The sequence below is a fragment of the Pelophylax lessonae genome (assembly GCF_965119305.1).
Source record: "Pelophylax lessonae genome assembly, chromosome: 5".
Taxonomy (NCBI): domain Eukaryota; kingdom Metazoa; phylum Chordata; class Amphibia; order Anura; family Ranidae; genus Pelophylax; species Pelophylax lessonae.
The window spans coordinates 458665247-458678375 of NC_138772.1; the positions used below are offsets into that span (position 1 = coordinate 458665247).

At 42.8% G+C, this 13129-nt stretch overlaps 1 protein-coding gene across 1 annotated transcript in view; it reads right to left on the reverse strand.

Annotated features, from left to right (window-relative positions):
* Positions 1–3879: 3879 nt before the first annotated feature.
* LOC309556826 (tumor protein D52-like) overlaps positions 3880–13129 on the reverse strand; it is a 227901-nt gene continuing 218651 nt past the window's right edge. Inside the window, exon 7 of the mRNA XM_082259347.1 lies at positions 3880–4053. Within this exon, the coding sequence (XP_082115473.1) occupies positions 3903–4053 (151 nt within the window). The 3' untranslated portion in view covers positions 3880–3902. The remainder of the gene's footprint in view (positions 4054–13129) is intronic.

Genomic DNA, 13129 nt, shown 5'->3' on the forward strand with positions numbered 1-13129 from the left:
CCACCAACGCTTCTTGTGCTATGGCGGAGGCAGAAGCGTCCTCCTCACTGTCTGAGAAGACCATACCTGAGACAACCCCAGAAAAGGGGCTGCAATGACCAGCTCAGAATCCGTATCTGAAGTATCAGATGACATAGGGGTAGGCGGGGGTCGCTCTTCTTGACCCCCGTCCCTGACAGGCTACCTCCACCCGGGATACCAAAGACTCCAAAACTGCTGATAATGCATCATCACAAATGGGGTACTGGAGGGTCCTGCGGCCAACCCGAGGGGATCAGGTGGGGATACATGTGTGGCAGGGTTCATGTAACAAGACACTGGCCAGCAAACACAAAAAAATTAATTGCAAGAGAAAAAAAAACAAAAAACATTTTTCTTTTCTTTTTTTTTTTAACTTAGTCCCCCAGCGCAATAGCGCCCCTCAGTCTACCTGCTTGGACCCTTCAGAGAGAGAGAGAGACCCCAAGGCTCACCTGATGCACAGAAGTTTCTTATCAACTTGCTTCCAGCACTGTCTGTTACAGACAGGAAGTCTTTGGCTTGCTTTCCCTGGGCCAAGGAGGCAGCTCCGCCCCTTTACACGCCTTCCGGCTCCTCCCAATTACTCCACGAGGTGTTTGGTCACCTCAAACATGGCCGCCCCCATGCTGGAGACACGAGGCTACGCAAATATGGCGGCCTTGTGCGATCTGCAAGAAAAAATGGCGGCGGTCTGTATAGGATAACGGCGGCTTGCAAGCTAGCAGCGGCCTGCGGGAGGTGTGCATTCGGCCTGTGCGGCCTACGGGAATGCCTCGGCCTGCGGGAGGTGTCCTCGGCCTGCGGGAGGCTGTGCGGCCTGTGGAAGTGACCGGCTTTCTGGAGGGATAGCGATCTGTGGCTGCAGTACTCAGGCATAGGCATCGGCCTGTGTACACACAATGACAGGTAGGATACATCTATCTTCATGGTAATGCCTTTTAGTAGTCTGCCACTGACTTCAGTCACCTTTACAGTCATATAGTGACTTTAGATCGTCAGCTCCCAAACCAAGCCTCCTGGTTTCTATTCACAAAATCACACTCAAATTGGGGGATCTGTGACCTGTTATAGTATAGAGGGGAGACCCAGAAACTGAGTGTCCGACCATCCCAGAGAGGGGCCCGCATCCACCAACAAACCTGACAGGGGGAGAGGGGGAACATTCTACTCACCATACCGGAACCAGGCGGGCGCCAACTCCTGACAGAACCCCTCTCCACCGGGGTGGGGGGGGGGCTGTCGACCAATACGGACGCCGTGCCTCTGCTGGTCATTGGCGTCCAGGCGAGACGTTTAACTCGCAGGGTCAGTCCCCGTCCAGTGGGACTATGTCGCGGCCGACCCAGCGCGGAGCTATGGCCTGCACGCGCTCGTAGGCTGAACTGGGGTGACCACTGGATCTCAACATCCAGCCCGTCGCCCAGTTTTAGCGTACTTGCTTGAAGATCTCACAGGAACACTGGAGAAAAAAAGCTGTCTAAAAAAGTATTTCTAAAAAAAAAATCCTGCCAGGACCGAAGATCCTAGCAAGGAATCTAGGTCCTTACTCCTAACTAGACAGAAAAAAACTGATTTGCTGTAGCAGGAAGTGAGAGGATATACCCTCTGGGACTGCCCCTAGGGTGTGGCCAGAACGTTTTCTTTCCTGTCTAGTCCTACTCCTGTAGAGGGCAGTATAACCCGAGTTGATATTAATCAAGGAGGACTATGTCTGTCAATGAGCGACAGAGAAAGTTCAATCTCGGATTCATCAGACCACAACACATTTTCCTGCATGCTTTTGGGAGACTTCAGATGTGTTTTTGCAAAGTTTAGCCAGGCTTTAATGTTTTTCTTCGTAAGAAAAGGTTTCCATCTTGCCATTCTACCCCATAGCCCAGACATATGAAGAATACGGGAGATTCTTGTCACATGTACCACACAGCCAGTAGTTGCCAGATATTCCTGCAGCTCCTTTAATGTTGCTGTAGGCCTCTTGGCAGCCTTCCTGACCAGCTTTCTTCTCGTCTTTTCATCAATTTTGGAGGGACGTCCAGTTCTTGGTAATGTCACTGTTGGTGCCATATTTTCTCCACTTGATGATGACTGTCTCCTGACTGATACCCTTTAACAATGAGATCCCTCTGATGCTTTAGAAGCTCTCTGTGGACCATGGCTTTTGCTGTAGGATGCAACTAAGAAAATGTCAGGAAAGACCTTCCAGAACACCTGAACTGTATTTGGGGGTAATCAGAGGCACTTTAAATGACGGCAGGTGTGTACTGACTCCTGTTTAACATGAGTTTAAATGTGATTGCCTAATTCTGAACACAGCTACATCCCCAGTTATAAAAGAGGGTGTGCACACCTATGCAACCACATTATTTTATTTTTTTATTTTTACCCCCCCACCTAAAAGATTTCAGTTGGTTTTTCAATTGAGTTGTACCATTTATTGGTCACTTTAAAGGTAGGAAAAAGATCTGAAATGTTTTAGCTTCGTCTTATTTTTTTGTGTATAGACTTTTATATCCACTGTAGAGTGCTAACTTTCTTCTTTTCTTCCCCCAAAAAATACAGTTTTTACCCTTTTTGGTCCTTTCCACCACCTAAGCATTCTCTGAATGGATGAGGTGGAGAGGAGGGGCAGTGACGTCACACTTACCATACTGTCCAATCAGGGAACACTTTGCATTAATTCAGAAAATGCAATGCATTCTCTGAATGGCACCCATGCCAGAGTTAGCAAAACGTTCAGTGTGCCTTACAGTAGTACACTCCTGAGACGGAGATCATTCAGAATTCAACAAAGAGCAGTGAAGGATCAAGCCCCGCTCACTGGGTGATATCTGCAAGTTAAAGAACAGCTTTGTCATACAGAGTGCTTTAGACAGCCATTAGAACTTGTCATATTTTCCTATAAATTAAAAACTGGCTATGCAAAATTAGAAAAATCGAAGCCTAGACATATAAGGGCTTCCAATGGAGTTCCATTGCACTTGTGTGCACCTCATAGACAGTGTAATCCTCTAAGTGCTCAGCTGGCAAAAATGATTATGCTAAAATAATCATTAAAAATAAAAAAAAATTTAAAAATAACTAATAAAAAAGTTAAAAGGGCAATTCTACCTTATTTGATATCTCCACTTTACTTTCTGTAATAGATTACTTTCTACAGCTCTATCCATCTTTCTTGTTCAAATATCTGACATACAACCATTAGCAGGGTCTGAACGCTTCCTTTGAAAGACTTGATTTTACATTACAGTACTCAGGTTGCTTTCCACAATGAGGCACTTGAAAACTGCCCATAAAATAACGGGTGCTTTTCAAGCGCTTTTGAGGCGTTAACGGTGGCCACGCGACTCAAAAGAACCATTTTGAGGCGCTTTTAAAGCGCTCTCCGTGCGCTTTTGAGGCGCTTCCCATTCATTTCAATGGAAAGGGGGGCTTTTGAGACACTTTTTTTAGTGCTCCAAACAAGTTTCAAAGATGCTGCTTGCAGGAGTTTTTTTTACCCAACCACCAGCCCACCACTCCAGTGTAAAAGCATTCAATTATTTTAATGGAAACTGGTTTTCGTGAGCTTTTCAGGCTTTTTTTTTGCGCGAAAACGCCTGAAAAGCGCTTCTGTGTGAAAGGGGTCTTAAAATGCAGCAGTTGGCCATTTTATTTTAATTCTACCTGGCAGTAGAGGAAAGAAACAAAAAAATCTCACCAATGGAGTTCCCGAAATATGCAAGAAGCCCATCAGAAAATCATACAGGACTAAAATATATCAGTGTCGAGTGACCTTTTAACGCTTTGAATGACCACATAAAATAGCTCAACTATTGCTCACCAGCTACAGATATTCAATCCCACAGACACTAAACAGGAAACTTTTATAATAACTTTATTATTTATTTCTGCTCTTGGGTTTTCTGCTGCAGTATTCCTAATAGAACAGCATCTGCTTCAAGCAAAGTCGTATCTGTAACAGCTCCTAGGAATCTCGAAGTCAACTCCAGGTCAATAAGCTTCAGGCGCACTTTAGTCCCTTTTTGATATTTTCTGTAAAAGACAAAAAAGAGAATCAACAGGTATTATTACACAGAAAAACTGCAAGAAGGATACATTTGAATAATGGACAATTTTAAATTGAACTCCAGGCCAATGGCTTAATGCAGGCCTCGACAAATCCCGGGCGCCAGGTCGCATTTGCGACTAGAATTAGCGACCTGGCGCCTGGGGTGCCCTGCAGGATGTGTCCTGTCCCTTTTGCACCCCCCACCTCCTCTTCGAGTTCACGGACTTCCGCGGCGTCCAAAAATTTAGTCCCCGGCTTTTCGGCCTTCTTTTGTGAGATGAGAAGCTATGGGAACTGACGCCCTCTTGTGGTGGCCGGGAGTAATGCATGTTCTCAATGCCAAAGAGGAGAAGAGAGGGAATTTTTTTAAGGCTTCATCTCTCTGTCCAGTTACCTTTGCTTAAAGGTAAGTGGACAGGGAGTGTGGTTATTATTATTAATTTATTTTTTAAATGTAAAAAAAATAAATAATAATTTTTTCTTTTTTTTTTTTAATTATTAAAAAAAAAATAAAAAAATGTTTTTTTTCTTTTTTTTTTTTAATTATTAAAAAAAAAATAAAAAAATGTTTTTTTTCTTTTTTTTTTTTTTTTCAATTCTTTTTTTTCCTCATCGCCGTGCCACAGCCGAAGGCCCCTTTCACACGGGCTGTCTGATCAGGTCCGCCTGTCAGTTTTTCAGGCAGACCTGATCGGACCGTTCAGTCTCCTCTATGGAGCAGTAATCTGCCGCCATCTGACCCTGCCCGCCAAAAACAGACGGATGGTGGTTCTATTTTCTATCCATCCCGTGGATCGGATCAGATGGCATCGGATGGAAAGAGACCGACAGTCTGTTTCCATCCAATTGCGCTATAGAGGAGAGTGGGGTTCTAGTCCTATTTATGTGTAAATTTAGTATCCGTTTTATTAAATAAAGCTTGGTTGTTAGTTTAAAAAAAAAACAAAAAAAAAAACTGGCTCCTAACTTTTTTAGCTGGCTCCTAGATTTCAGGCAAATTTGTCAAGCCCTGGCTTAATGTACCACCAAAATACATATAATGGAGCCCTTTTACCTGTCAAAAGATTTTGTATTTCCCTCCTTGTAGTCTTGGTAAGTACATACCCTACGAGACAGCACTGTCACCCTGTGGACCTTGCTTTTCTTTCCTGCTGGTAAACGATACAGCCAGGTCGCCTCCCCACCCTCAGTCTACGATTTACAGGCAGCGCCCACCTTAGGCCTCTTCTACACGAGGGTGGGTTCTGTTGGAGTCTGCTTACTCAGCAGAGAATCTGTCTGCTGATCCTCACTGGGCAAGCAGATGGCTAGTCCGTGTCCAATCCGCTTATGTAGAGCTGACACAGACACAGCCCGCTCTCCTCAATGGGTGGTGGGATGTAAAAAGACTGCTGTTTACTGCTGACTGCCATCCAATCCAATCCGGCAGATGGATGCAGAATGGATCCCCATATGTCTGTTTTTAGTGGCTAGGATAAGAGGTCGTTGGGTATCAATGGACACGTGTGTTGACACCCGTTGCTCCATAGAGGAGAACGGAGGGTCCATTCAGGTCTGCCTGAAAAACAGGCAAACCCAGTCGGTCTACTAGTTTGAAATGGGCCTTGGTGGCTTCTAGTTCTACCCCTCCCTCTAACAGTATAAGTGTGTTGTGCAAGAGATTATAATAGGATGATGCAAGGTAAAATCCAGCTACTTACACTAGTTACATTTAAAAAATATAAAAAAAAAAATTGTTCTTTAGTCTCTCTACCGTCAAAAATATAGGGCCAGACAGAGAAGCCCCCACCTAAAATGGGAAATTAAGTGCGGAATAGAACATCTGCAAAAAAGTACCCAAAAAGTGTTTTTATAACACAAAGCTCCCCAATATGGCTATCTTTTCAACCTGATCAAATAAAACGTACACCTGGTCAGGCCATTCACCATCTATGCATATACAAGTAGTGCTCAGCTTCAAACCCGCTGTAATCACTCTTCTAAAACAGGCAAGCTGCAGCAGTGTAAGGCAGGCCATAGTCAGAACCATGGGTTGCAGGAAAGAAATTTGAACAATTTCCCCATCAACACAGTAAGTTTTGACAGAGAAATCCCTCCTGTTGAGCAATTGTTTTCTCCCGGCAGGGACGGCTCCTACCCCCCTTGCCGGGAGAAGACAGTGATTCTAGCGGCTATAGCAGCTGCTTTCGATAATCGCAAGTGAATCCAGAAGGCTGGTTGTACCCAATATGATCGATCAACTTTGTACATTCAGCTTGTCCATAATTGGTTTGAATCTCGGCTCCTGCTGAACTGGCTGAGATTCAAACAGTCTATTGCCTGCCTACGGTGGGGTAACGTTTGATCTAATGACGTGATAAGGTTAGCCATACAGGAGGGTTACTTTCTCTGCTAATGATATTCTTGTATGATTCTACTTCAATATCACAGATTTTGATAGATGATGACACTCATGTCTCAAATTCTGGTGGTGAGAGGTCTCTGGTGGCTGGAGTTGTTCCCCGGTCTGTACACCTGTTGTAGCAATTACAATACAAAAGGGTTTTACTTTCCTTGGAAGGATTTTTCATTTATCTTGTGGTGAATGAAACAAGGGGTGCGCACACACCTGCTGTAATGGGAAGAGGCAGACTCCAAGGTGGGTGGGAGCAGAGGCATAAAGCTTGGCAGGGAAACCTGGCCACTTAGGTCCCTGAATGTTATATGCAGACAGTGTGTGACTCAGCCCATTAGTCTCTATCCAAAACTGAAAATATCACTTCTGAGTGGGCTGACCCTCAACACTTCCAGAAATCCACTGGCATTTCAGTTAGTCACTCCTATAATCAGCTGTTTAGCTTTCAGAACTTTGTATCTCTTCATGGAATGTTAAATTTCTTCAATCTACACAAGCAGATGATGGGCAGCAGAGTCAGACTCCATTCACACTAATTCGACTTGTCAGGCGACTTGGTCAGCCTGACAAGTCGCGGACCGTCGTGGTCTATTGTGTGGTACAGGAACGGTTCTAATAGGAGCGACACAAGTCGCTCCGACTTAGAAAAAGGTTCCTGTACTACTTCGAGGTGACCTGGAGCGACTAGCATAGACATTCATTTTATGAAGTCCGTGCAAGTCACGCTGCACGCGACTTCACAGGTCGCCCCCAAAGTCGTGCCGCTGCAGTGTGAATGCGGTGTCAGGGTTGCCCTTTTACAAACATTGACACATGCAGGAGATTTAGTAAAGAGGGGATTGTTAGTATGGAAATAAACCACTGAAGACCTTCACTGATTGTTACTTAAAGTACTACAACTACAATTATTATCAAAATGCCTTGTGATTCCAATATTTCTCTGGTTTTTAAAGGGTCTTACTAACCAAAACGGACAATGCAGGTCTGAGTAGATACTGCTAGGCACGGGCACCCAAGAATTTAAAGCATCTTTGCTGTACCAAGCTCTCTTCCTGTTGATTTTTATATTTTAAATGACAAAGAAAACAGCAGGAACCTTAAGACGGAGCTCTACCCAAAAAGGGAAACCCCACTTGTCTGCCTCTTCCCCCCCACATTTGGCACCTTTTGGGGGTGGGAGCAGGTACCTGGTTTTGACTTTTCAAAGTTCACCCCCCCCCTTCCTCTGCAGCCTTCTGGGACACATCACAGGTCCCAGAAGACTGCGTGCCATTCACAAAATGCAGCAGCAGGGAACCGGCTGTGAAGACGCAAGGCTTTGCTGCCGGTTTCCCTTAACTGAGATGGTGGTGCCAGCACCCCGATAGCCGACTGAAAAATCGGCTGGGGTGAGGACACTGCGGGATCCCTGGACAGGTAAGTGCCAAATTAAAAGTCAGCAGCTACAGAATTTGTAGCTTCTGACTTAATTTTTTTTTTTTGGGGGGGGGGGGGGAGCCTGGAGCTCCTTTTTAGGGATCCTGCTACAGGAGGAGTAGTTAGACTCAGCAAAGCAGGAACGATCGCGGGTGCCCGGCGGCAATCATGGCCACCGGCCCTGTGCATTGGCATCCCCGCTGCCTAGTGGGAGCGAGAGTGCGACGCCGGAAGCGCTTGCCCCCCAGGACCACGCGCACGACCGATGTAGTACTACGTTGTTACGCACAGCCGAGCCAGCCTGCCGCAGTAAAGCTGCGGCAGGTGGTCGGCAAGTGGTTAGAGAAAAAGTATTTTTTTTTTTTAATTGTACCTACAGGTAAGCCTATAATAAGGCTTACCCGTAGGTACTATGAATATCTCCTAAACTTGCACAGTTTAGGAGATATTCAGAGTGCATGCAGCCAATAAGGTAATCAGCGCATGCGCTCTGAAGGTCTGGTTTACCATGTCGAACCTTCAGAGCTCATGCTGTAGACAGTAGGCTCCCACCTGCACATGCGGCAGTGATGTAATCGCGGCTCTGGGCGCTCACAGCACCAGAGCCTGTGAACCCGAAGACTCTGGTGCTGTGAGCGCCCAGAGCCGCTTAGGTTAGACCTCAATACCACCTTGCCCTTATGTAAGGCAAGAAAGGGCTCCTTACAGTTACAGGCAACAAAGTGGCTCACCTTGCCAAGGTAATGGCAAGCATAGGAACAACAGAATTATCTGGTAAGGCTGACATCTGCCATCAGGACTATTCAAGACAGAGGGGAGGAAAGATTTTCCTGACTCCAAGGTTGAACTAGAGAGTCTAAGCTAAGTGGGTTTGCGGCAACAGGTGAATCAGTCTGTCCAAGAAATGAGCCTTCTTGCACCAGAAGTTGAGCTGTTGTTGAGTTAAAATAGCCTGGAGTGGAACTGGGCACAGAAAACAGCCTTGAAGGAGGCTACCATCAAACCCAAGACATATCTATACAAAAGCAGGAGGAGGGACGGCTCTTGGACTGAACTATATCGAGGAGGAGGCTCAGGTACTCCAAACCTTGGTTTGAGCATTGACATCTGGAGGTTCAGAATCCATCTGAACCTCAGCAGGATTTAGACTGTCTGAGAGACATTAGCCCACAATGCCTGAGCAGACTGTTCCCAAGGAGGTGGTCGTCCAGTTATCTTACATTGGAAATTCCCTTTAAGTGAAGCAGGACAAGCACAGGGGTTTGTGAAAACCCGAAGGTGCAGCAGACAGTCAGTGGGGAGGGCCACAAATGGGTAGTACCGAGTGACCACATCAAAATGCAATAAGCACTGGTGTTTCGAGGGGAAAGAAAAAAAAAAAAAAAAGGATTTGTAGACAAGCGTTCTTTAAGTTCACAGAAGCCAGGAAACCCCCCAGCTTTAGGGAGGCGATGACAGATCTTGTTGATTCTATGCATAATTCTATTACCCACAGGATAAATTTGAGGCCCTTTAAATCCAGGTTACAAATGCTCCAGTTGGCTTTTGGATCAGTGAACAGTTGGAGTAGAACCTTTGAAAATGTTCCCCGTTTGGGACAATGGCAACAATGCCCTGATTTAAGATCTACTCTAGGGCATCGTAAAGGCCAGCATGCTTTTGGTGGAGATGGGTAGCCAGGAGGCGGCAGAGACTAAGCAGAGAGAGGCACAAGTCCATCGTCTTACAGGTGAAAATAAATGTCCAGTGGAGCTTCCTTTTTCCCAGGAGAGACAGAGAATGAAGCTCTAGTGTCTGCCGACTCATATGGAGCCAGTACTGAACTTAGCCTAGATCCAGGTAAGCCCCTTGGCACTTTCAATCACGTGGGATCAGCCTTGTGAGTCTGAGAAACACTACTGACATAGTAGAGTGCGCTTTGACCAGGAAAGGGGAAACTCTGTCTTTGAGTTCATAATGTTTGATGGTAAACCACCTAGAGCTAAAGGAATGAGAAGCAGGTTGTCCCTTATGGGGGCCTTCAGGATGACAGAGTGTCAAACAGTCAAAAAATGGCGGTAGCTGAGAGATAAACTCAAATTGCACATACATCCAGATAATGGAGAGAAATCTAGGATAAAATGCAAAAAAAACTTAAATATGTTGGGAGTGGAGGTGGTTATACTGGGCTGCCCCAATCACTGAAGGCAGCAGTATAGCACTATGTATAGTATACAGTATAGCACTATGTACCTGAATACTTAACTGGTGTCCTGTGATGTAAACATTGTAATCAATCAATAATCACATGCCTATCCTACCTATTCTTGATGTGGACTCTAGACAAATTACTAAGATCTGAAAAAGTTTTGAATGGCATAAATGTTGCTCACAAATATGTACACGCAGTATTTTTTCTCTGTTGGTAAACGCCAGTCTTTTATCTCCTTACTCAACTGTAAAATATTTTCCTGCACTGCTCAGGGATCAAAACAGGCCTGTTTTGCTGTACGTCGCAATTCTGGAACATGAATGACAATTATGCTCACATCTCCCAGCAGATTGTACTTTTTAGCAGGAGCGGATCAAAGTGCTGCTTAGCGGTTCCCTTTTGATCCACAAACAAGGAATAACATGCAATAGAGTGTGCATTAAGGGATTATTCAACACCCTGGAGTCTTACAGGACTTCTAGGTTGATCTTACAGAAAAAAAAGTTACTTGACTTTGAAAATATAAATAAATGAACTTTTGATCTTGTTATAGCAGAGTGTGGATCCGGGAATTCCTGCTATACTGTATCCAGCAAGTACCAACACACACTAATGTATTTGGACCCCTTTACCCAAATAATATTATCATTTATCTTAACAAAGGGATATTTTGTGCAGAGTTCATAAGGCTAGCAATGGGCAATGTAGTGGTGATATGGTTAACAAGTTTATTTTGCAATGGAATGGGTCCAGGAACAAGTTCCTTCCAGGGACACCATCAGTATGGCTCTCCCTGTGTTTGTCTAGGCTTTCTTCCAACAACATAATGGTAGGTCCGTGGGTTTTCAGCAGCAGGCATAAGCCATGAACTCTAAAAAGCAGCGCAATTATTTAGGGCCAAAACAACGAATCAATTAATCGACAACTAATCGATTATGAAAATAGTTGTCAACTATTTTCATAATCGATTAGTAGGTCAGCCGATTAGTTGGCCTGCATACAGAATGCATTATTTGTTTACATATCAGGAAATACATTGAAGCACACATACAGCTCAGTACACCATCCATACATGTCAGTAAGTGCCTGAGAACTTGTGAATGTGTGAGGAACAATGCCTCATGGGACATGTAGTCCTGGGCAGGAAGTGAGCGGTTCTAAAGGCAGAATTTTTTTTACCTTGCTACAGTATATTGGGGCACTCTATACTATGCTTCGCAGCTTGCTATTGGGGCACTCTGAAGGCAGGAGGAGCCAAAGAGGTTGATGGGGGACCCCAGAAGACTCTGTGCAGGGAAGATCAGCATCTGAACCCAGAGAAGCTTGAGGCCGATAGACTGGAGGTAATATAAGGCATTACAATTACATTTAAAGTAAACTTTTACCAGCATTGTGTATTATATTTAAAATGATAATATCCATGAAAAAAAAAAAAAGCCGCAGCTTTTAGTACTACTTAGTTATAAAAAGATTTAGATCTCCCTTCCACCCTGAATATAGCTTCATGTCTGACTCCTTGTCAAAATGGCCATATATGCTACTTAGGTGCATTATATATATATATATATATATATATATATATATATATATATATATACACACACACATTGTATATATATATATATATATATATATATATATATATATATATATATATATATATATATACATACACACACACACACATTGTATATATATATATATATATATATATACACACATATACAGAGATGTATAGTAACTAAGTAGAACTACTTCACTACTGTACTTAAGTACCGAAAGGCGGTATCTGTACTTTCCTGGAGTAGAATTTTTTTCTCCTACTTCCACTTTTACTTCACTACATTTTTTCGATGATTTCAATACTTCTACTCCGATATCTTTTTTTTGTGCTGCATAGTTACTCGTTACAATCATAAAAATTACCACTGCCAGAACAGTAGATGGCAGGTTTCATGAAGTTCAAAAAATTGTGGTGGAAGTCTGCACGTATTATTTGGAATAGCACCTGTTTGATTCCTGTACCGTTGAAAATATATTCATCTTGTCATATATATATATATATATATATATTTGAAGATTCACAATATTTTGGACTTTTTATTGACTTTGATTTCATACACTCTTCCTTTATTTCATTATTGGAATATATTGTTGTATATCACATTGGTTTATATATGATTTTGCGCACTAATAAGCTGTGGAGGAAAAAAACATGCAGGGAAGAGAACGAGGGATGCTTTAAAGGGGGAAGGGAGGGACATACTTTATCTGTTTTTGTTTACAAAAAGTTACAGCCAAAGGAATTGTGATTGTCCTTTAGGTTAATCATTTGAAATAATAAAAAACAATATGATGTTCAAACTTTTGACTATTTCTTTGATAGCTACATAACACAGTACTTGTACTTTTACTTTCAGTACTTAAGTAGCAATTTTTTTTTTAAAAACAACTGGTACTTTTACTTTCAGTACTTGAGTAGCAAAATGTAAAAAAAAAAAATACTTGCAATACTTAAGTACAAAAAATGTTGAATACTTTAGTACTTCTACTCAAGTCACTTTTTGATCGAGCACTTGTACTTTTACTAAAGTATGGGTTTTGAGTACTTTATACAACTCTGTATATACACACACACACACACACACACTATATTATATATATATATATATATATATATATATATATATATATATATATATATATATATATATATTTATTACTTTTACTGTTTCACAGTATAAATGAACCCCTTATAGTAGTAATTATCTGCTCTTTTTGTACTATAAAGGGCTAATTTTAGTTTTTTTTTTTCTTAACCCCATTATAACTGGTGACACAAAAAAAAAGCATGCTGTGCCTAATAAACGTTTCGGCTTGGTTCACACCTATGCATTTTTTGGTGCTTTTTGCAGAAACGTACTACAGTTCATTTAACATGGCTTCCTATAAGACACATTCCCATCTATGCTGTTTTCAGCCGTTGCATATTTGGAAAGGTTTAAGGACTTTTATCAACGCAAAACGTGTTTTTTTGGTTCAATAGACTTTAATGGAG